General features: G+C 37.5%; 1 protein-coding gene across 1 annotated transcript in view; it reads left to right on the top strand.

Annotated features, from left to right (window-relative positions):
• The window catches only part of Drp1 (dynamin related protein 1), a 217632-nt gene that overhangs the window by 67919 nt on the left and 124305 nt on the right, over positions 1-25408 (top strand). The window contains exons 3-5 of the mRNA XM_090368989.1: positions 3946-4067; positions 13421-13507; positions 25230-25392. Coding sequence (XP_090225115.1) covers positions 3946-4067; positions 13421-13507; positions 25230-25392 — 372 coding nt within the window. The remainder of the gene's footprint in view (positions 1-3945; positions 4068-13420; positions 13508-25229; positions 25393-25408) is intronic.

The following is a 25408-nucleotide window of genomic DNA, read 5'->3' as shown; positions in this document are numbered from 1 at the left end:
CACACTTTGTATATTGCTTCTGTACCTTTCTACTCTACAAAGTTGTTACCAGACAAAATTTATGGGCCTTCTGCCATGATTTTTCTGTACTCCTTTGGCCAGTGATTGAAAACCTCTGGAATTATACAAGAAATTAAGTTGAATTGATATAATTTTCAACTCATTCAAGCAACTAACAAACAAATAAATATAGGCTTGATCATAAAAGATGCATGTGCAAGTATCACATGGAAAGGAAGAGACAGGAATGATTGGAGATAGGATTAACCTTTACTTTTTGCTTTTTAGAGACCAGTTTTAGCATTGGGTGTAGCTGCAAGGAATATGTGAGCACAACTGCAAATAATACCTGGAAAACAGACTCACTATGAGGATAGCTAAAGAACACCTGATTTTCTTGGAACGTAAAGGTGTGGAAGAAAAAGGCAGAAGCTACTAATGTCGAGTGGTGTGATTCCACATACAGAAGACCAAGGTATGCAGTACCTTGGTCTTCCTTAAGTAAAAACATGAAAAAGATTGGATTCAGAGGTGTCTCAGAATTTATGGCTGGATATTCTAGCACAGGTTACAAGAAGAACAAAAATGACAGGACTTGAACAGAAGATTTTCCTTGGGTCAAGTGAGCATTTAGCTAATTTTAACTTTTTGTTATACTGTATGTGCATTGAAATAAAATTCCAAATCTTTACAAAAATAACTATTTATTTTATTATAAATTAGTTGTGTGATAGCTGTTTACCAAAAAAAATTTTAATTGTGCATATGTTTCTCACTCCATATGCCAGTATGACTAACATTTATCAGGATAATAATTTGAAGTTTAATCTCAACATTAGTGTGCTCGAAATAGGATTCCTTTGACTTGAATGCTTGTGTTGCGGCTTTTAAAAATGGATGGCAAAATTGCTTTATGTCTACTTATAGTTTCAGATCAAAGATCTTTTATTAAAATTGAAACTTTGTGGCTGAATGTCAATGGGAAGTGTGTGGTGAGTCAACAGTAGATCATAGTGTGATTTTAGGGTGATCTTAAAGGTTTCTCAAGGCCAGACATCTTGACGATGAGCAATGCTCAGACAGACTGAGAACATCTACATATGTGGACAACACATCAACAGTAAATTCACCATTTTGGAGGAAGGCCGATGTAGACCTGTGAAGAAATAGCCAATGAAAATACTGAAACCAACTGTTTACTGAATTTTAACTGAGGTGTTACAAAAACAAAACATTTGCTGTCAAATTAACAATGAGCAAAGCATAAAGAAACTGCAACACGGTTACTTGCACTTTATTTACAAAAAAGGTGAAGTTTTTTGAATGTGTTGTTCCAAACGTTTGTCTGCTTCTTCCTTGAATTTATTTAAGCTATCAACTTCCACAACGACAGATGGAAGTTTGTTCCAGCAATCAACTACAACTTTCCTCAATTTCAGTTTATGCCCCTTCATGGCTGATCATGTGCCACTTGGAAGTGGCACATGATCAGCCATGTATTATTGGAAGATGCTATTCAGTTAAGTGAAGGAGTAGAGTGGGGAGGCGGTTGGGAGAAAGGGGCATGGGAGGGTGAAGGGAACTTGATCTCTGAGTTCCATATCCTTGAAAAATTCACATGTGGTCTAGCATTGTGCATGTTCTCACCATGTAGTTTAAATTTTGTAATTGCTAGAGCTTCATTTATGAGTAATTTATATTAATTGTTTACTTTTATTAGGATTATTGCATTATCTAACTTTTCGGTGTGTGTACTATTTTTTACACAAATGGAAAGTTTGGTTTGTTCTCCTTCATTATTTTAAAAACACTGGTAATACATCGGTATGTTTGATATGTCTGAATGGCTTTATTTCGTAGTTATTGATCCAATATATTTTTCTTGGCAATTTATCAGATAGATGATATTGTTTAAGTCGCTTATTTCATGTTTGCTGATTTTTAAAAAATGAGCTGATTTTTGAATAACTAGAAGAAACTAATATTATATCTGTATTACAAAAAAAAATGTCCCTAATTTTGTTTTCTATGGTATTGTGATATGGTAGGGCTATTATTTTGCTGTAATGGTTTTTCTTTTTCATTGGATATTAGGATTAGATTTTTGGTGGTGTCTATAACTTCATTTATCGGGGGGGGGGGGGTAAGATCTCCCAAGGAACGTTGTTCTAATATTAGCATTAGTAGAGGCATATCATGCAAGAAAGCAAGTTTTTATATAGTGTCAACTGAAAAAAAAAAAAAAAAACCCTTCCAATTTCACTCATCCATTCATTCCAAATGTTTGTCTAGTTCTGCGTTGAACTTATTTAAGTTGTTGACCTCCACTACAACAGATGGAAGTTTGTCCCAACTATCAACCACCCGCTGGCTAAAGGCAAATTTCTGCACATCTGTTTGTTACAACTGTCTTTCCTCAATTTGAATTTATGTCCCCTCAGGTGAGTAATCTGAGCAAGAGGAAGAATCCCATCAGCATTGAGCTTGCTCAAATTCAAGGCACTACAACAGATGGAAGTTTGTCCCAACTATCAACCACCCGCTGGCTAAAGGCAAATTTCTGCACATCTGTTTGTTACAACTGTCTTTCCTCAATTTGAATTTATGTCCCCTCAGGTGAGTAATCTGAGCAAGAGGAAGAATCCCATCAGCATTGAGCTTGCTCAAATTCAAGGCCTTATACACCCCAATCAGATCACCTTGCAGGTGCCTAGTCTTCAGATGCTGCAATTAGCAGAACTTAAGCCTTTCTTGGTAAGAGAATCCCTTCATTCCCCTCACAAATCTTGTTTCCCTTCTCTGTACTTGTTCTAGCAACTCTACATCCTTCCTAAAATGTGGCCTCCAGACCTGTATGCAGTACTCAATTCATGGCCTCACCATTGCCTTATACAAAGGGGTAATCACCTTCTTTTCTCTACTAACAAAATTCCTATATATCAAGACCCATGACCTGCTCTGGCAGCCTGTCTGCACTGTCAGAAAACTTCATATCTTCATATAATGGTTTGCTTACTTCTTTTGTTGCCTCCTTTAATATAACTGGATAGATCCCATCTGCCCCATGTGCCTTTCTTATGTTCAATTTCAACGATTTCTCCTCCACTTTGCTCTCAGTTATTACAAAATCATTTAGCTCCCTGCCAGAGTTTGATAAACTTCTGGCCTTCATGTCCCTACAGACTTCCTCACATGTGAAAGTAGATGAAAAATAGTCATTCAGTTTGTCAGCTACCTCAGCAGGTTCATCAACAATTGAACCATCGATGTTAAGTGGACCAATTGATTTATCCCCTTTCTTCTAGAGTTTATATAAGTGAGAAGTGTTTGCTGTTATTCTTTGCATCATTTGCCAAAGGTTTCTCATAATCTGCCTTAACTTGCCTAACCTCCTTTGTGACTTGATTATAGACTAGTTTATATCTACCATAGTCTTCTGTGTCACCTGATAATTTATATGCATCCTATGCATTTTTCTTACCTGCAACGAGTCTCATTTGTTCATCTGCCATCTTGCTTAAAATATCAATTTTTATTTATCTCTGTCATCACTATCAATTTTTAATATTAGATTAATAAGATATAGTAACTAGCATTCATCAGGCTATAATTAATATTAGGATTTCATCAATATTCAGAATGATTGAAAATTTAGCCTGTCACTTGTATTTGATTTTGCATTTGGCATTCGTATATTCTTATGTTTTGATTAATTCCTTATTCACATTGATATCTAAGCATTCTTCTCCTTAACAAGAAGAAACAACCATTTTAAAAAAATTGCAATTATTTAAATGTTAATATGCTTGTTCTGTGTGTGTGTGTGTGTGTGTGTGTGTGTGTGTGTGTGTGTGTGTGTGTGTGTGTGTGTGTGTGTGTGTGTGTGTGTGTGTGTGTGTGTGTGTGTTTAGCCTTGTTTAAATCTATATTTTAATATCTACATAGGTACTTTGCATTTAGAAGAGTGGGCAAACTTTTTACATACAAAAAATAAAGTTTACACAGATTTTGATGAAGTAAGAAAAGAAATAGAACAGGAAACTGAAAGGATGGGGGGATCTAATAAGGTAAATAATTAAGATTATCTTTTATGAATGTTTAATTAATTTTTGGTTTTATTTTTCAAGTAAGCATTGATGGTAAGTTCACTAAATAAGGTGAATTTCATTGTCTTAACTCAGGGGTGGCCAGCCTTTTTCCACATATATTGGAAATGAAAAGCTGTTAATTCTGTGCATGTTAATCTCACTCATGCAGCAAGTCTGTTCATGTATCTTTCTTCTGGCTCGAGTAAAGCAATTTGCTTGTTTCTTTTAAATGTTATGCTTACATTTTAAAATCCAAACATACCTCTTCAATCTGAGTTACATCCATGTACTAAGAGCATTACAGTACTCCTAGATATATTGAAGAATGTTACTTGCATTATTTTACCAACTGTTTTCAGGTCTTCCACTTCTGTTTTGGAAATTGATTACCATGGCAGACCAAACTAGTGAATTATTCTGACTTGGTCATGGGCATTTTTACTTCCAATGTCATGGAGAGCCTAAAACAAAAGAAGAAGATTCTGTTCTTTGAAGTACTTTGTGGCTGTATGTGACTACATGGTATCAAGTTCCCATCGAAAACTGTTCTTATAAGTGCTGAGGTAGCACGTCACATTTCATCAGTTGGCAGTGCATCATTTTCAGATTTGAAATTTTCAAGTCCAATTTCAATTTCCAAATCTGGATTTTAAAAAATCTGCTTTTTTTGATAAAAATTATATAGCAGTAGCACTTTCTACTGCTATTTTCTGGTAAAAAAATAAATAAATAATAATAACAATAATAAAAAAATATATATATATATATATATATATACAGTAAACCCCCGCTATTCGCGGGGGGTTACGTTCCTGAGAAATTCCGCAAATACTGAGTTATGGCTCCCATAGTAATAAAGGGGTTCCGTTCCAAAGTATGAAATACTGTATATAAGAAAAAACTAGTCTAAAGTTTTGTCTATGTATGTATTATATGTACCTTCATAATATGACTATGAACACAGATAGTACATACTGAAATGCAAGCATATGGCATCGAAATGAAAATAAGAAACAATTTAATATTAAATGTAATATTTATTAGAAATTTCAAACCAGCGCCTTTGCTAACTAAAAAACTTATCCCGCCAGTGCTATCACCAGTTTCGCTAAAGTGTTGATAAAGGAGTTTTGCCTTTTCACGAATGATGAGTGAACTTAACGGAATTTTATTTTGAGTTCAGCCTTCTATCCACAGATTTAAAGCCTTTTCCATTTTTTCTAATTTAACATCACGAGTTACAGAGCAAATTTTTGAAACAATTAGCGCATTTTTTTATTATTATTATTATTATTAATAGTCATATGGTGCAAGGAAGCCTGAAGCTTATGCTACACCAGAAAAAAAATTCCCAAGTTACCCTGTGAGAGAGAGAGAGAGAGAGAGAGAGAGAGAGAGAGAGAGAGAGAGAAGTAGAAGGGAATCACAAAGAAAGAGAAGCATGATGATATCCAGCTCAGGACCCTGGGTGTGCCAAGCCCATACTCACCAGATGTGAGCCCCCGGGGTTCACAGACACTACGGCGGATTTTTTCTTCCGATTTTTTGATTGATCGTACCGTTGACTCATTGATTTTATAATGTTTTGCCACTGAGGAGACACTTTCACCATTAGAAAATTTATCCAATAACTCTATTTTATTCGCTAATGTCATCATACCTTCTTTGATCTTTTCACATTTCCCTTGTTATTCGTAGCCATATTTTTGTACGGGTTAGAAAGAACTTGTCCACAATAAAGTCACTTTCTTCCATTAACACACTCGAAAAAGTCTGTTTTACACTGCAAAACGGTAGATTTATCATATTTGTAAGTAAATCAATTTATAAGCATATAAATTAAAAGCAAACGACAAAACCTTCCATGACAAGCGCATAACACATACTGAACAAGGATTAGCGAGAAACATCCACGCTCGCGATTTTGTCACCCCTCTCCCCCCATACACTGAGCGCTGTTTTGACCGGGAAAGATAATTTTAGCCACGCCCATGTATTTTTATGGCAGAAAATGTTCACGGCGCTTTAAAATTCACAGTTTTTTTAGGTTTCATTTTATATTAAATCAGCGACCGCGAATAGTGGGGGTTTACTGTATATATATATGTATAGAATCTTCTGCTTTCCGAAAGTCAAAATTTTGACAGCTATGCCAACATCAAAAATTTCTGTATTTGAATAAAATACTGTCTATGCTACATGCAACCTCCCTCAAAATATTTATATCACATTTAGCTGCTATACACTTCCTCATCTAGGTCACTAGCGTAGCTACCCTTTTTCAGGCCCGGAGGCAAAGAACATGTTCGGGCCCTACTTAATTAATGAAAATTGCGAAAACAGGAGACAGCCAAAGACGCCTGGCCCAGAGGCAATTACCTCGCCTGCCTACATGGTAGCTACGCCACTGATCTAGGTTACAATTTTTGAAAGCAGTCCCTAAATTCTTCTGCCCCTGTGGAATGTAAGGCTGTCTTGGTGGCTTTGTTATTGAAGTATTGACCTCTTAACTTTCAGTTCATATTTAGGAACAGAAAAATGAAGTGTGAAAGGTCAAGAAAGTAGGGCAGAAGCTGCAAAATGATCATATTGTGCTTCTGAATGAGTTAAAAAGTAGTATTCTGGCAGATTGGTGTCTAATGATATCAAAATAACTCCAGGGGCTCACATCTGGTGAGTATGGGCTTGGCACACCTAGGATCCTTAGCTGGATATCATCATTCTTCTCTTTCTTGGAGATTCCCTTCTACTTCTGACTCTTGTTCTCTCTCTTTCAGGGTCATTCAGAAATTTTGCTGTCCTTGAAAATGTATGTAATCTGAAAATTGTTGCATTCGATGAGCAGTTTGCTTAATTCAGAGTGTTTCTGATAGGGATTTCCCTAGTTTTTGACAAAACTTGGTGTCAGTATGGCATTCAGTTTTGTCCATTTGGCCATTGCTCAAAAATACAATCACTTTAAAATAAGTGCTGTGTCTGTATGCTCGCTGTTAATGCATCCAGCCACAGCATTGGCAGGCCACTGCACATTTGAACAATAGCTACTTGATGTTTGGAACCACGAGTTGGGGAAGCTTCTGCTCTAGGAATATCACACCATCATGTTAGTCCCAGAACTTTACAGCTGTATTACATGCAGAGAAAATATGATGAGTATACTATACCCAGCGACCAATGTGGTGATGTGTATCAAGCCAACCTAAAAATAAAATTTAATAAACTGAAATAAAATAAGGAAGACAAAACAATACATCTCCCCTCCAGCAACATAAGTTCTTGACTCGCAGCCCAAGGAGATGCACCACCCATCAAAGAATAAGCACCACTTTTTAGAAATGAATGATAAATAGAATGAACTGGGAATTCACAAGCACTATCTCTTCAAGGAGACATCTGCACTTGTGAATTCCAAAAATGATCATATTTCAGTCATTGACTACTATATGATCTGAACCATATAGTAAATAATGAATAGAACTGAAACTTAAGAAGTAAAATATGTTATGGCCACTGCCCTCTATAGCTTAAGTACTATAATACTATTTGTATTTTGCTATGTTATCTCTGATTATTTCAGTGGTAACCTGGGTATTAATGTGTTAAACATTAAAATATATAAGTATAGAGCTTGAAAGGGAGGATCACAAAATACTTTTACTTCTGAGTGAGCTTTCTGAGTACCCAGTTCTTACTATTTATTTTCATTTACAAAAAGTGGTGCTCATTCTTTGGTGGGTATGGGCATGCATCTCCTTGGGCCAGTGGTTGTGTTCATGCTGCTGGAGGTGAGTGTTACTTTCTTTTCTCTTTCTTATTTTATTTTTCATTTTATTTTAATTTGGCTTGTCATACAGGAGCAGAAGTGCACCTTACCAAGTTTAGCCTTAAAAAGATAGTAGAAATATTTACTGTAACATTGTTTAGTGTTTCCTTTTTTCATGTTTAATATAATTATAAAATTTGGTTGTTAAAAATACTCTAATAAGTATACTTTATATTAGTATAATAAGTGTTGTATGCCTATATATAAATATATTAATATACTAAGTGTATACGAAATAGTATTTAACATTTCATGCACACTTAGTATATGAACCCACCAGAGGAGCTGGCAGGCTGGAGGCATGTCATAAATTGTAGAGAAACTGGTGACATTAGTGGTGGGGAGATGCAAATTCCTGTTGGGATAAAATGTTATGTAACTGGTGGAGAACTGGCAAAAAGAAAATTCTAAATGCAATTTCAACATAATTTTGACCTGCGAAATACTTGAAGAATCTAATACCAAACCCAATTTTTTTCTGTCATAGGATATTAACACCCCCCACGTTGTGATTTTTGGTGTTCAATTTATATGCCATTGTTGAATACAAAATGTCAAAATGCGTTCATGTTTCGTGGTGGTCTCCGGGGTTCTATCCATTAGCCTCTGTAGCATCTGTAAGGGGCATGTGCCATAATGGCAGTGTGGTAAGTGTGGTGTGTTTATTCTGTTGAGTGTTGTTTGCCGGCTCCTGGCAACTTCGCAGCCATGGGGCATAGAACGAGTTTGTTCACTGCCCCTTGCCTCCCATCCCTATCCACGTGGAGGCATGCTAGGGCACACATTGCACTGATGGTACACCCAGGAAGAGGTTCCTCTAGAGAGGAGCCTTCCCCTGGGCCCCAAAAAAAATCCTGATAGGAGCATGGGTTTCAGAAGGGAGAAGTGGGCTATGGGAGTGGGATGGGGAATAGGTAGAGCGGAGAGATAGAGTTGAGGCATCCCCACAAAGAACTTGAGAAGTAGAAAGTAGTTGGACAGCGAGTGAAGGTGGTAGCAAGTTTCTTCAGTTGGGTGTTGAGTGTAGTATCCTGTGTCTTCTCTTGAAAACCTTGTCCGCAAAATTGGTAAATGCAGAGAAGGTCTCTTTACTTAAGATCAGCTGTGGTGCTTCTTCCAAGCTGTAAATATTTGTCTCCAGATTCCGTTCTGATATCCAGGTATAGATGGCAATTGTAGATTATGGGACACACTGTTTCTGGGTGGCTGTAGGAGCAATTCTGAGTGTCAGAGAGCCTGAAAGCGAACAGCTTGGATTTGATGCTCCCATGCCCTGTCAGCAGGAATATATGATTTAGGCCTGGCTGGAACCGTTGAATTTGCTGCTTTGAAAAACCCTAACTGCTAAAAAGAACTGAAACATAGTTCTGCCCAAGTCTGATCCAGTCCATTCCTCTTTCCAGACCTCGGCCATGGCTTTTATGATGCTGCTGTTATCTTTTGGTAATATTTGTAGATTAATGGTAAAGTTGTTTATCCTAGCTGGTATTTGTCTTCTTCTGTGATATTATAGATAATGGTAGGCCACTTTGTACTGTATTGGTAGTTTGCTGTTTTCGCAGTTTGACTTGGAGAACAAGCGTAGAGACAAATAACAAAGAGGAAAAAGTGTTGGGCCTGGAGCAAATGTCTCTTTACCAGGCTGTGGTTAATCTTTTAGCCCAGGCACTGGCAGCATAGTAAATAATCAGGATGAGAATACACTCATAATAGAGCTTCAGAGTAAATGCCTTGATTTCCCAGGCTGTTTTAGTGATTTTTTATAAATTGGTCTGTTATCTTCCTTATTTTCTGGACAATGTATTTGGCATAATCTACAAAGTTTGGTCAGTCATCTAGGATTACTCCCAGGTATTTGTAGTTCCTGACTATTTTAATTGATGTGTTACTAAGCTTGATGTTAAGTGGTCTATTTACACTTAATATTCTGCATTTGAAATTTAAAGTTTGTGCTTGCTGCACCATTCAAGATCAGTTAGGATCGTGTTGGCTTGGACCTCCAGGTCACGCCTAGAATTTCCAAATACGAGCACGGTCAAATCATCTGCATAGGCTAACTTGATGGCATTGTCATGTTGTAGTGTTAGCTACCCATCAAAGACTTCATTCTAGCAATAGGGGCCTAGAACTCACCGCTGCAGGCAGCCTCTCATGACTTCTCTGGCTACTTTACGTGTGCCTGCTGTGACGACCAGGCTTCTATCCTCAAAGTAATTTGCTACAGGCCGATATATAGGAACCGAGACCCTGGCCTCCCTAAACCTCTCCAGGATGCTTTGCCATGAAGAGGCTGAAGACATACTTGGAATCACTAGAGGTGAACATAACCACCTCTAGCGACTAGGAACACAGTTCCTTTGGTGATCACGCACTCAAAACAGATTTTGTCACTAATGACTGTTTGTCATGATTCAGAGCCATTGTTCATTCTAGCTTGCTATGTCCCAGCACCACTGAAGTTACTATACATAATGAGTTGCAGTCAGAAGGGATTCCGTATAGTGCACATTGGTAATGTAGTCTTGCCTCTGTCAGTCATCTACCACTAGTGCCTCTTGATATTACATGTCTCAAAGGTGAATTAACATCATCTCTAATCCTTGTCAGAGAGGAACTTCTTTCAGCTTTATTATGATGACAAATTATCATCTCATGCCCTTCTGTTTGTGTACATGCTCCTGAACCTGAAAAACGGCTGTTAGCATTAGCATTAATAGAGGCATATAATGAAAGAAAGCAAACTTTCTTGCATCATATACAGCATCAGCCAAAAAAAACCAAAAAAAAAAAACCCTTCCCATATCACCTATCCATTCGCTCTAAATGTTTGTCTAGTTGTGCCTTGAATTTATTTAAGCTGTCCACTTCTACAATGACAAATGGAAGTTTGTTCCAGAAATCAATCACCTGCCAGCTAAAGGCAAATTTCTGCACATGTATTCTACAGCTATCTTTCGGCGCCTCTGTAGCCAGGTGGGCAGGAGCAGCAGTGCATAGCACACGCTTCTTAATTAGACCGGGGTTCAAGCCTGTGACCAAATACAGAGGATGCAGAAAGGTCAGAGAATGACCACCACATATCCCCGGAGCAATATGGCCTTAGTTGCTAATGCTCCTAAAAACCAAATAACAACGACAACAACTATCTTTCCTCTATTTGAATTTATGTCCCCTCAGGTGATTAATCTGGGCGACAGGAAGGAATCCCATCAGTATTGATCTTTCTCAAACCATTCAAGGCCTTATACACCTCAACCTCTCTGTGGATACATTCTGCTAACCATCGTTACCAACATTGAATAACTATCATGGGATTCCAGTCAGCTTGAACAGCAGTTTGCTATATCAACTATACAGCAGCATGTAACCCAGCTATTTGACGCTTTCAGCAATTTGACTTGCCAGTATTTGCTCTTCTTATTTTGAAGTTGTTGAGAAATCCTTGGAAAAGGATGCAAAGAAAAACAATAAAGACTTCTTTGCTTATGTAAACTCTAGAAGGAAGGGGATGAATTAGATTGGTCCACTTGATATTGGTGGTTGACTGTTGATGATCCTGCTCAGATAGCTGACAAACTGAATGAGTATTTTGCATCTACAGTCACACAAGGAATTCTGTAAGGAAGGGGAGGACAGAAGTTTACCAAACTCTAACAGGGAGATAAATGATTTTGTAATAACAGAGAGCAAAGTGGAGAAGAAATTGTTAAAGTTAAACATAAAAAAGACACCTGGGGTGGATGGAATCTATCCAGTTATATTGAAGGAGGCCATGAGGGAAGTATGCAAACCCTTAGCCATAATTATGAGAGTATCCTCAGGTTCAGGGGAGGTTCCCATGGACTGGAGATGTGCAAATGTATCCCCAATTCACAAAGGGTGTTCAAAGGGTGACAAATAATTATACACTTGTTAATTTAACTTCTATTTCAGGGAAAATAATGGAGTCACTGGTTAAAGAAATGTCGCAGGATCATCTAGACAAGACTGCACTAATGGTTTAGACACAGCATGGGTTTGTTAATGGGAGGTCTTGTCTGAGCAATTTGATTGGATACTATGATGTGGTCATAAAGGAACTGGATGCAAAAAATGGTAAAATGGAATTTTACCATTTTTTACCATGGTAAAAAATGGAATTTTGATATCATATACTTGGATTTCAGGAAAGCTTTTGATACTGTTGCACATGGAAGACTGCTTTAATTGGAGGGATATGGCATTATGGGCAATTGCTACAATGGATAAGGGGATGGTTGAGTGGGAGACAGCAGAGAGTGGTAATAAATGGACACTACTCTATGTGGACTAATGTTATTAGTGGAGTCCCCCAGGGTTCATTGCTAGACCCATTGTTGTTTTGTGTATTGATATCACTGATATCGATGAAGGTATATCAAGCGTAATGTCCAAGTTTGCAGATGATAAAAAGCTTGGCGGGGTAAAGACAGCACATCTGCCCAAGATGCTACTGCAACAAGTTCTAGAAAAGTTGGGCAGATGTGCTGAAAAGTGGCAACTGAAGTTTAACATTGACAAATGCAAAGTACTGCATATGGGTAGCAGTAAACCAACAGAAATGTACCAACTGTGTGGTACTACACTCAGGGAAGTGGAGAATGAAAAAGACCTGGGGGTAATTGCGCAGTCAGATGTGAAGTTCTCTGAGCAGTGCAGAGGGGCTGCCAGAGCAGGTCATGGAATCTTGTCAATGATATATATAGGAATTTTGCTAGCAGAGGACAAGGAGGTGATTATCCCTTTGTATAAGGCAGTGGTCAAGCCACACCTTGAGTAGTGCATACAGGTCTGGAGGCCTCATTTTAGGAAGAATGTAGAGTTGCTAGAACAAGTACAAAGAAGGGAAACAAGATTGGTGAGAGGAATAAAGGGGTGCTCTTACCAAGAAAGGCTTAAATTCTGGAAGTTGCAGCATTTGGAGCTTGGCACCTGCGAGGTGGTCTGATTGAGGTGTATAAGGCCTTGAATGGTTTAAGCAGGCTCATTGCTGATGGGATTCTTCCACTTGCTTAAAGTGGGAAACTTAGGGGTATAGATTCAAATTGAGGAAAGACAGTTGTAGAATAGATGTGAGGAAGTTTGCCTTTAGCCAGCAGGTAGTTGATTACTGGAACAGACTTCCATCTGTTGTTGTGGAAGTTGATAGCTTAAATAAATTTAAGGCTGAACTAGTCAAACATTTAGAGTGACCGGATGGGTGAAATGGGAAGGTTTTTTTTTTTTTTTTGGCTGATGCTGTATAAGCTTGCTTTCTTGCACAATATGCCTCTCAACTAATGCTAATGTGTCAACACTGGCTGCACCACTAGTTTTATATTCTGCTTATTTTTGTCTCCTACATATACGTAGTGATGTATTGACATGCAGACTTACAGATTTTTCCATTAACTTTTTTTAGGTTTGGCAATTTTTTTTTGATACTGCATATATATACACATACACAATTTCACATATATCTAATTACTGATATATAATGTTTTTCTTTTAGGGCATATGTCCTGATGCAATAAATCTTAAAATTTATTCCCCACATGTGGTTAATCTGACATTAATTGACCTTCCTGGAATTACAAAGGTAATAAATAACAGTTATGTTAACATGTTACATATTAAAATATTTAAGTGTACAGTTGGCAGTATATTATAGATATTAAATCACAATGTTTATTCAGTTATAGTTTAGTGCCTATCTGTTGTTTAGTAAAGAATTGATTTTAAGAAAAAATGCAAGAAAACAAAGCCTGTTTTACTGTACAGGATTTGTTTCAGCTTTGAGAGAAAAGCGGGGGAACACACTTGCTAAATACAGGTTGAGTCAGAAATGCTTTAAAATACCATATTTTGTAGACAGAATTACCAGTTGAATAAAAGTTGTTCATTTTATTTCTATAATAAAAAATTACTCTTTAAAGGTTTTCATTATGTTGTAGATTAACTGTTAATCTGCTGATTATGGAGAATAATTGACTAATATTTCAAGACAGAAAAGCATTCTGAAATATATTGCAAGTATGAAAACATCTGAGAGGTTCAACATATATAAAAATGTCAATATGGGAGAAAAACACAGTGCATCTAATAATAACCCACTTGTGTGATAACTTTGAAGAACATGGAATTGTTCACAACATTAATAAGGAAAGCCGTTGGAGGAAAAATAACATCAGAAAATACTGAAAACATCCAAGTTGCTATAAATGTATATGACCACTTATCAAAGAAGTTAGTGTTCCTGAGAACTACATTCAAGTCAGTAAAGTAATTATGAGAATCTTAAAAGACAAAGTTCAAACCTTTCATACCTTGGCTTTTGCATGCAATTTAGAAAGTTGATCCTGATGAAGTGCAATTTTTTGAGTGATAACATGATTGTCATGATGTAATTGTATGGTCAGACAAAGAGACATTCAAATTAAATTGAGTTGTTAAAACTCTGAAATTTTTTCTCTCTAAATAACCACTCTTATACTACATGGGCTTTTTAAAAGTTTGTTTATTTAGTTGACTAAATCTACTATACAATTAGGTAACGTTTCGGGAACCTTGCCAGAACCCATCATCAGACCATACTTGGATGTACTGTTAACAGCCTCCTGTCTTGTGAATGATTGTCTTCTTCATTCTTCACACTAAATGAAGGCAAGGTTCCTGAAATGTTACCTAATTGTATAGTAAAAAGGTAAGCAGCAGCCATTATCAATCCACTGCAGGATGGAAGCCTCTTCAAACAATTCATGTTGAGGGAAATGGACCATAATCTGTCACGTTGGTCCAGTGCGGGTTGGCAGATTGACTGTGTTTAACAGTCAGGGACTTGAATCCCGGTCTACTCAAAGAACGTGTGTTACTACACTCGGCTACGGAGGCAGTGTATAGTACATTTAGTCAATATGGCTAACTGAACTAACTTTTAAAAAAACCCACGTGGTATAAAACTGGTTATTTAAAGAGAAAAAAAAAAAAAAAAAATCATGTATAGGTACGTATATTAACTATAATATCCCATAAGGATATTACAGCTAATATGTGCATTTCAGGCTGTTGAAAAACAATGCCATTCATGATGCATGCTGGTGTAGACATTTTTTATATCTGATGTAACTTCTGTAATGGCATAGCCCATTTTTTGTTTCTTCACTCCCCCTTCCTCCATTTGAAACCTTTTTTTAGTTCGTGTTTATTCAATAAACTTTCTGAGATGCAGCATATCAAATCATACTATATAATATATATTTGTTGTTTCTTTTTAATTTATCCAATCATTTTCTAACTTTACATAATATTTCCATTTCTGCTAGATTGACATCTTTTAATTTACTAAAGGCAAATTTTCTCTCATGTACTCTGTAGAACTAAAGCTCTCTCCCTCCCTCTCCTATTTAAGTGTACTTTTTATTCTTTACTAATATACTCTGTTCAGATGTGAAATCAATTTCTGTGCAATTTCTCTATGCAATAAGATATAAACGCAGGAAAATTATGGAAATTATATTTGAAATAAGACATGAACTGGCACCTCCGTAGCCAGGTGGGCAGGAGCAGCAGTGCGTAGCACACGCTTCTTGATTAGACCGGGGTTCGAGCCCGTGAGCCACCAAATACGGAGTATGCGGAAAGGTCAGGGAATGACCACCGCATATCCCCGGAGCAATATGGCCTTAGTTGCTAATGCTCCTAAAAACCAAATAACAACAACAACAAGACATGAACTTATTTAGCAAAACAACAAAATATAAATCTAAGTATATGGAAATGGAATAAAAATGATAGTTCTTGCACCTTATTCCCTTTGCAAGCACTCCATTAGGCTGGAAGATGAGTTTCAGTTGGATTCTGAAACATTGCCAAAATAACTTGTAATATACAGGGTGATTCACTACCAGTGCGACAAACTTGCAGGAGGTGTAGGGGGCACAAAGACGAATTGGAATCACATAGCATTGTAGTGTCCGAAATGCCTTTGTCATGTGGTAGAGGACGTTGAACGGGAGGTCGCGTGAACAGCGATCCCGCTGGAAGTCAGCATTTGCGAACCGGTTCCCGAGGCAGTACGATGGATGATTATTCAAACATTGAACTGGCTGACGTGCACCTTGCTTATGGAGCTGCAGACTGTAATGGGTGCGCCGCTCTGCGCTTGTACCAGGAACGTTTCCCGCACAGGCGTGCGCCTCATCATACGATTTTCGCACGTGTGCACAGAAGGTTACGTGAGACTGGTTGTTTCACGAGAGGTACCATGAATCGAGAGCGAACGACGAGGACGCCAGACAATGAGGAGAATGTCCTACGTCTTGCAGAAGGCAATCCGAGTATGAGTACTCGAGCGATAGGCCAACGATTGGGTATTTCCCAATCCACTGTATGGAGGATACTGTCAACAAACCAAATGAGATCATAGTTCAACGTCCTCTACCTCATGATGAAGGCATTTCGGACCCTGCAATGCTATGTGATTCCGATTCGTCTTTGTGCCCCCTACACCTCCTGCAAGTTTGTCGCACTGGTAGTGAATCACCCTGTATATTTACAAGATGATTACATTTCAGCAAATGTAATCATCTTGTAACTTATGCAACCTCACATGTGGTAAAAGAGTGTAAAAGGAGTTTTTCAGTTAAATTAATATGGTATTTGTTGTGTATTCAATAAGGAAGAAAATTCAAATATACAGTAGAGTCTCAAAAAGGCGCAGGAGGGATAGGTTTGTGATATTTCCACGTAAATGAGAATTTGCATAAGTTGCGGTTCTCCTGTAGAAAGCTATTGTACTGAGGTTAAACTAAGATAAAATTTTATAAACCATATATGCATGTATAAAAACTATTTGTGTTAATTGAATATACAGTAGAACCCTGTTAATCCGGATTTGATGGGACCAAACTCGGTCCGGATTAACCGGAGGCTATCTTTTCATGTACCAGTTTTTATTTAAAGTTACTAAATAACAAAATTTTAACTAAATTGGATTTTATATTAAATTAATAAAAAAATATATTTTAAAGTAAAAATTAGAAAAAGTAAAAGAATATGGTAAGTGAACAAAAAAACTGTACAAAGCAATAAAGTTTTAATGTCGAACATTATATTACACAAAATTAAATACAAAAATATTACAGCACAAAACAAATAAGTATTTTCGAGAGGTTTACTTGAAATAGTCCTCAATGTTTTTTTGCTTTAATTTTGAAACTAGCTTTCGGGCCGCACGATCTCGCAGCCACTTCAAGGTCAGAAGATCACCAGCTGATTTGTCATCCTGTCTCTCGAAATAAATCAGTAACTTCTCCAGCATTCCAGTGTGACTCGCACCAGTTGTTTCCTTGCACACTTCATCATCAGAGTTGTCGTCTTCATTAGCTTGCAACGATGATGATGAGCATGCTTGCACGATGTCTTCCTCAGTGAGGATCTGATGTCCTAGATCATTATCACACATTATCCATGGGGCAATGTTTTCATTTGTTACATCTGAACAACCCCCTAGACGTTGAAAGATGCCAGACGTTTGAAGGCATTCCAGTCAGCATGATTGACCTTCCACCCTGGCATCCTAAATTTGTGGTCTCCCACAGTCAGCAAAGAGTCAATTAATGATGTAATAAAACACATTACAGAAAGTATTGTATAGGCAGTGGCAAATGCAGTTCTGAAAACATCAGCCTGGTTCCCACCATTCCAAAACAATGGTGAAATATAGAACACACAGTAGCAAAAAAGGATCAAAACAAGGCATGGGGGATATTTCGTCGTTATATCACCACAGATAATTTAATAGCCTTCAAACGTGCATGCGCTAAAGCACGTTACATTAGACTTCAGAGTCAGAAGGAATTCCGGATCTGCTTCACATCTTCCATCACCTAGGTGATGTTACCTAAGCTCATCTGGGATAAAGTCAGGAAAATGAAGGGCAGGTACACATCATACACTACATCGATCCTAAAACATGGATGTGTAATTCTAGAGCCAATCTATCTCTATCCCAGGCAAGTGCTGTTAGGCCAGTTGATATCCATTATGAGATCATTGAACAGCTATCTGAATCTATGGATTTCATGCTCTGTCTGTACAATAGAATCTATCTTGAAGACCAGTTTCTGGACTCATGGTGTAAGGCAATTGTGCTTGCTTTCCCAAAGGCCGACCGGGCTAGCCGGGTGGGTAAAGTGACTGCCTGGCAACCCAAAGGTCGCGGGTTTGAATCCCGCCTCGGGCTTGGATCAAAGTACTGCAAAAACCTTGGGAGGTGCATTATGGCCACAGAAGCTGATGCGCCAACAACTACAAAAAAAAAAAAAAAAAAAAAAAAAAAAAACTTTCCCAAAGCAGGAAAGGATCCAAAATTCCCAAATAATTACCGTAATATTGCTCTGACAAGCTGCTTATGGAAAGGGTGGTCAATACCCACCTCGTGGTAGTTAGAAGCAAATGACTTTCTTTACAAAGTACAATGTGGCTTACGAAGGAACAGGTCAACACTCAACCATTTAATAAGACTGGAAATATCTATTCAAGATGCTTTCCTCAAATGGGAACACCTGTTGTCAATTTTCTTGGATGTGGAAAAGGCACATGACAGCTTTGAGATTCAGAATTTTAAAAGATATCTATAATTTTGGTGTTAGGGGCCATCCCTTTTTATAAAAATATTTTTATTGAACTGGGCATTCCAAGTTCATGTGAGGTCTGTTCTCTCTCGATCTTTTTGCCAAAATGAGGCATCCCCCAAGGATCAGTTCTGTGTTACGCTTTTTGCTAACAAAGTTAATTCTATTACAGAACAACTTCCATCAGCTGTAAACAGTGCCCTCTTCATCGACAACTTTAGCACCTTCTCATAGTCATGTAATATCAGGGTTATCGAAAGACATTTGATCACATTAACTGTCACTATTGACCACATTAACTCTTGGGCAATGGCTAATGGTTTTAGGTTCTTGCCTCAGAAGGCCATCTACATGCACTTTTGTTGCAAATGGAACCTTCCCCTGAACCAGAACTCAAGGTTGGACAAAACATCATTCTGATAGCACCTGAGACAAAATTCTTGGTGCTCATATTCGATAAGAAGATTAGTTGGTTCTGTGAGTTTGAAGTTGGATAGTAAATGGATCTTGGCTGGTGGTGGCACCTGTTCGGACTGTTTTGAAAGAGAGAGCGGGAATTATAGAAGCCAATTCAGAAGAACAGTGCCCATGGAAATATCTGTAGAAAAGGCATGCAGCAGAAACAGTACGTCTGTGAGACAGTGAGTGGAGAGACTCTGTTAGTGATGAGTCATTAATTAACCTAACTGCCCTCTTCTGAATGGAATCTAGAAGCCTGAGAGAGATTTTGGGGGCACTGCTCCAGATGTGGGACCAATATTCCATGGTTGGGTGGATTTGCGATTTGTACAGAGTGAACAGCTGTTTGGAAGAAAAGTAACACCAAGAGCGAAAGAGAGAACCAAGTTTTTTTGGATGCAGAGGAAGCAATATTTGTAATGTGCTTGTGCCAAGAGAGATTAGAAGTAAGGGTAATCCTCAAAAGAGATATATCATTTTGCCTGGAAATCAGAGTGTCACCAAAGATAAGCAGATGGGATAGGATAGGATAGGATAGGATAGGAGAGGAGAGGAGAGGAGATAGGAGCATAAGAATCCTTTTTGCAAGGTATAAGACAGGACTGTCTTGTGTTACTTGTGATCTCATTCGATAACTGGGGAGCAGTCCACTACACTTTATTGCACCTGTCCGATCTAAATTAGGTTATGGTCCCAAGTTTATGCATCTGCTAGAAACAGTGTACTTCGATGGCTAGACCCACTTCACCATCAAGCCATCTGCATTGCTACTAGAGCATTTCGAACATCCTCTGTCCAGAGTTTATACATCGAAGCAACTGAATTGCCGCTGTTGCTCCTATGAAAGCAGTTGTCACAAAAATATACCTTTAAACTGAAATCTCTGCCAATGGACCCTACATGGACATCCATTTTTGTTCCATAATGGAAGAATCTGTTTAAAACCCATCAGATTGACAAGCCAATGACAGGTCAGACATGAAATTCTCTGAGCATTGTAAACAGGTTGCAAGGAAGGCCCATGGTGTCCTATCGATGATCTATCGAACTTTTGCAAGTAGAGATAGGGACGTGATAATCCCATTATATAAGGCCTATGTTAGACCACACTTGGAATACTGTGTTCAAGTATGGAGACCGCACCTAAAGAAAGACATCGAGCTTCTTGAAAGGGTGCAAAGAAGGGTAACTCGCCTGGTGAGATCGGCAAAAGGGCGTCCTTATGAAGAAAGACTTCGAATATGTGGGTTGCAGAGTTTGGAAACTAGACACCTTAGAGGAGATTTGATTGAGGTGTTTAAGGCTCTGAGAGGCATCAGTAAAATGAATGAGGACAAAATTTTCAAGATTATAAATGATGCTAGAACTAGGGGACATAAATTCAAGTTACGCGGGGAAATGTTTAGATTGGACTGCAGGAAGTTTTATTTTAGCCAGCGAGTTATAAATTACTGGAATAAGTTGCCTTCATGGGTGGTGGAGGCCGACAGTTTGGGGAAATTCAAAGGTCATCTGGATAGTACTTTCGGGTAAGGGAAGCGCATAGGATGATAGGATTAATTTCCTTTTTATTTAATTTTTAATTTCATTTTATTATTTTTATTTATTTATTAATTATTATTATTTATTTATTTAATTTTTGTTTTTATCATTGTTTTGTTCGGATTTTTTTTTTTTTTTTTTTTTTTTTTTTTGGCTGGTGCAGCATAAGCCATAGGCTTTCTTGCACCATACGGCCGTTACTAATACTAATACTAATACCAACTGTCCTTTTGGTATTTGTGTCCAAGAGCTGCTCAGAAAGTATGACATCATGGTAGACAATGTTGTCCAGCCACCAAGGCAACCCCTTCTGCTCTGGCATGCCCACTTTCCACCATGCAGCTTCTTCCTTAACATCGTGGGGAAAGGCCAGCACTTCACCATCTGTCTGCCTACAGCTGTATGCTGCCCATATTCACAGATGGCTCGAAAATCAGTCATCTGTGGAATCTACTGCTGCCTTTCCAGACAGCACGGTTTCTGAGAAGATCCCCCCAGAAGTGCAGTATATATACTGCAGAGTTGTATGCTGTAAAGCTAGCCTTGGACCACATTAAAACTAATAACTATCAAAGGTGTATGTACACAATTCTTTAAGCACATTACAGGCCTTACCAGTGATGAGTATAATCTTCATCCAGTGCAGTTCAGGGGTCAGCAAAGGTTATATTCTCTTTGTAAATCTACATTTTATACGGTATATGCTTCTGCTATATCCAAAGCCACATTGGGACCAGGAATAACGATCTGGCAGACACTGCAGCTAGATCAGTACAATCACAGAGCAATCACAGCCCGCTAGTCCCCTATACAGGCTACACGCAAGTGATAAGAAATGTATTACACTCCCAATGACAACAATCATGGCATGAACAGGCCACAAACAAGTTGTATGAAATTATGCTTGTAATCCAAATGCCGCAGTCTAGTCTGTGAGGGACTGTAGAGAGGAAGTGGTTCTTGCTTGCCTCCACATGGTACACAGTTGTCTTACACATTCTTTTCTGCTGAGAGCATATGAACCTCCTATGTGTGAGGACTGTGACACTATTTTAATCATTAGACATATTTTAACTCAGAAATTGTTCAGTTTAGTGGTTATGTTTTTCTTTGTCTTCAACATCTTAAAATCTCTTTCCTTTGAGGGCAATTTTCACCTTGGGAAAGAGGAAGAAGCCCACTGTTTTAGATGTGAACAATGTACATCTTTCACTTTAGCCATGTGACTTCATAAAAACATCAGTTGTTTTTAACTATTTAAGATTAATTAATTTATTTAATTGTATTTAAGTATACTCTTTTATTGAATATAGTTTTTATACTTATATATATCATTTATACTTTTTTTTACCATTTTTCTACTTTTATATAGTTTATAACTCTTTTTTGACACAGTGACCAACTTTCATTGGTCACTGTAATATTTTACCACTGTTTTACCTGTTTCATAATCATAACTATTTTCTATTCATTTACTGTTGTTGGCACATTATAGCCCCTGTTATTCAGGGCGCCTCCGTAGCCAGGTGGGAAGGAGCAGCAGTGCGTAGCACACGCTTCTTGATTAGACCGGGGTTCGAGCCCGTCACCACCAAATACGGAGGATGCGGAAAGGTCAGGGAATGACTACCGCATATTCCCGGAGCAATATGGCCTTAGTTGCTAATGCTCCTAAAAACCAAATAACAAACAAACCCCTGTTATTCATGTTCCAATAAACTAAAAACCAAAGCAAAACCAATCATGGCATGGAGGTATTGTCATGTTGAAACAAACATGGGTCTGTGTAGAGAATTACTACATTGTAGAGGTGTAGAATTGTCCAAAATATTAAGGTGAGCATTGGTGTTCATGGTTTCCTGCACAGCCATCATAGTAACTAGGCCATGCCCACCTTAATATTTTGGACATTGTTGGCACAATGCACTCCAGCAGCAAATGTTCTCCAGGTATCTTCCAAACTCATGCTGCACATCTGACTGGAATCAGAATAGGGTGTAGTGAGATTTATCACTAAATAGAACTGATTTCCACTGCTTTGTGAGGTGTGGCAATCAAGTTCCCAGACTGGTTCAATAAAAAGTACACTGAATGAAGAAGCTCAAAAATGGTTTTATTTTTATTCAAGGTAATCACCACCTGATTGAATGCACTTATTACACTGTTCTAAAAGTTTCTGAAAAGAGTCAGTGAAGGCTTCCAAAGAGATGATGTTCAGTTTGGTGGTTATGTTTTTCTTTATGTCTTCAACGTCTTAAAATCTCTTTCCTTTGAGAGCAATTTTCACCACCCCCACCACCCTACTCTCCCAATCTAGCACCAGTGAGCTTCTTCCTTTTCCCAAGAGGAAGAAGCTCACTGGTGCTAGATTGGGAGAGTAGGGTGGTGGGGGGATTGTTATGCAACAAGAACCAACTGCCTTTCTCTCAAAATTGCAGCCTCACCCGGGAAATATGCTTCATTAGTTTTTGAAGCACCTGTATATAGAAAGCAGCATTGACTCTCTCCTCCCCTTCAGGTACAAATTCCTTGTGAATCACACCATTTGTTTAAAAACATGATCAGCATCATCTTGATCCTGGACTTCTGGAAACAACTTTTTGGGCCTTGGTGATGATTCTGAAATCTATTGCATGCTCTGACACTTCATCTGTGGGTCTTACTGAAACACGCAACACTCATTTCCGGTACAGTACAGTTGAGGATATTATGATTATCTTGACAAGTCTGAATGAAGTCTTTGCATGATGACACACTTTGTTGCTTCGGCTCAGTCTCATGGATGAGCAGAAGCAGTTTCCTTTCCCCTAAATCTTCATGCAGAATTTGACATATCATCTCCTTATTCATATCCAACTCATCAGCCATCATTTTGAGGGTCAAATGATGATCTCTTGCTACAATTTCCCAAACTTTTGCAACTCTGTCCTCATTTTGAGAGGTTGACAGATGTGCAATTCTTGGGTCATCACAAACATCCTCACATTCATCTCTGAACCATAACGTAATGTATCTCCCTCCTCGCATAAATGATTATCCAGCCAACGTCTGAATTTCCCTAAGCTCTCAGTGTCAACTACATGAGGGGGTAACTTATTCCATTAATTAACAACTTGCTTGTTAAAAGAAACTATAAATACGGTAAATATTTGTATTGACGATTTATTGTAAACTCTACTGACTTGGTTGTCGTGCCGGAGTATAAACAGAAAATTTAATTTTATATATATTGTGTGTGTGTTCAATTTTCATTTTGATGAAGTCAAACTGTTAAGTGCCCAAAATTTTAAAATTATGCACGCTCGTTTTTTTTTTGTTTGGTATGTACTGCTAGTGGAAATCTATGGACTCCAATATGTATTCAGCTAATTCAAATTTGACAACAACATTATATATATAAAATTTTTTTTTTTATATATATATAAAAAAAGTTTTTTTATATATATAAAAACACTGAAAAACTAGACTTACTATTTTTCATCAACCTCTTCACAAAAATAATTACAAGAATTATTTCAGTGAAAGAACACTCCTTTCCAGAGTTTTAATATGTTTTACCAGTAATGTGTTTTCAGGTATTATTCTGGGAAAGACCTAAAAATAATCCTTCCAAGGATGAGACTCCTTTATTTATAGATTAGCTTAGAAAGTTTAGAGTTCAGCATAACTAGTGCAATTCCATAAACTAGAACAGCATAGACACTACTTTTTTTTAATCCATAGGATGTTTTTTATTGATACTTCTAAGAAAAGAATTAAACTAATAATGCCATTTCTAGGAAACAGATTAAACTAATAATGCCGCTTCTAGGAAACAGATTAAACTAATAATGCCACTTCTAGGAAACAGATTAAATTAATTATGCCAATCCTAGAACAGCAACCTGAACAGCAGATTGCTGTTCAGATTGCCTAGAACAGCAATCTGAATTGGTTGAAAAGAATCATCCATGTGGTGCTCCATTCCTGATTTGGAGAAAAGCAGTGCACTACATCTCACTGGTTCTTTCATGCAATTATTCTGTGAAAACTGTAAAATATCACTTTGAAAATAACTTGAGTAAAACTAGGTTTATATTTAGGATGATGGAAAAAGCTTCAGACATTAATCTTTAACCCAAAAAAATGCACAAAACTTTTTTCACAAGTCATCTGACAGTCCCATGCAACTGCTGGGTTCAGGAACAGGTTTATTAGCTTAGCCACCATTATCAGCAAATTTACACAAAGTGAAATATGGAATCATGGTTGCTGCATGGTCATGTAACACCTGGCATGTCAGAGTAGATATGGCAGAACATTGACTTTTGTTGGGAATAATGCTACATAAACTGCATCACCACTTTGACATGCTACATTCACCAACAAAAAGTTCAAACCATGGTTTTTATTCAGTTTCAGTTAAGATTTGTGATTATTAAAATTAGTCATTGAATCTGTTGATATGTTTATAATGCTGTAGTTATATCCAGAAAGACAGATTTTTTTTTTTTTTCTATCCAACAGAATTAGAGTTACTTAAAAGGCCATTTACAATACCTATTTATAGATAGTTTTTTTTTAACTTTTTAGTAATTTTTAGCAATATAATATTTGATGAGTTTTGCTTGGATTTTTTCCAACTTTTTAGTTGAAAAATTTTCGAAATCATTACTTGTTATAATTGTATATCTTTGTGTGTTTTAGGTTCCTGTTGGAGATCAGCCTGAAGACATAGAAGGTCAGATAAAAACATTAATTCTGAAACATATTAGCAATCCTAATTCTATTATTTTGGCAGTAACTGCTGCAAATACTGATTTTGCAACTTCAGAAGCCTTGAAATTAGCAAGGGAAGTTGATCCTGATGGTAATTAAGAAGTTTC

The sequence above is a fragment of the Mastigoproctus giganteus genome, chromosome 2 (assembly GCF_048544385.1).
Source record: "Mastigoproctus giganteus isolate SK-2022 chromosome 2, ASM4854438v1, whole genome shotgun sequence".
Taxonomy (NCBI): Eukaryota; Metazoa; Arthropoda; class Arachnida; order Uropygi; family Thelyphonidae; genus Mastigoproctus; species Mastigoproctus giganteus.
This window is presented reverse-complemented; position numbering and strand designations above follow the sequence as displayed.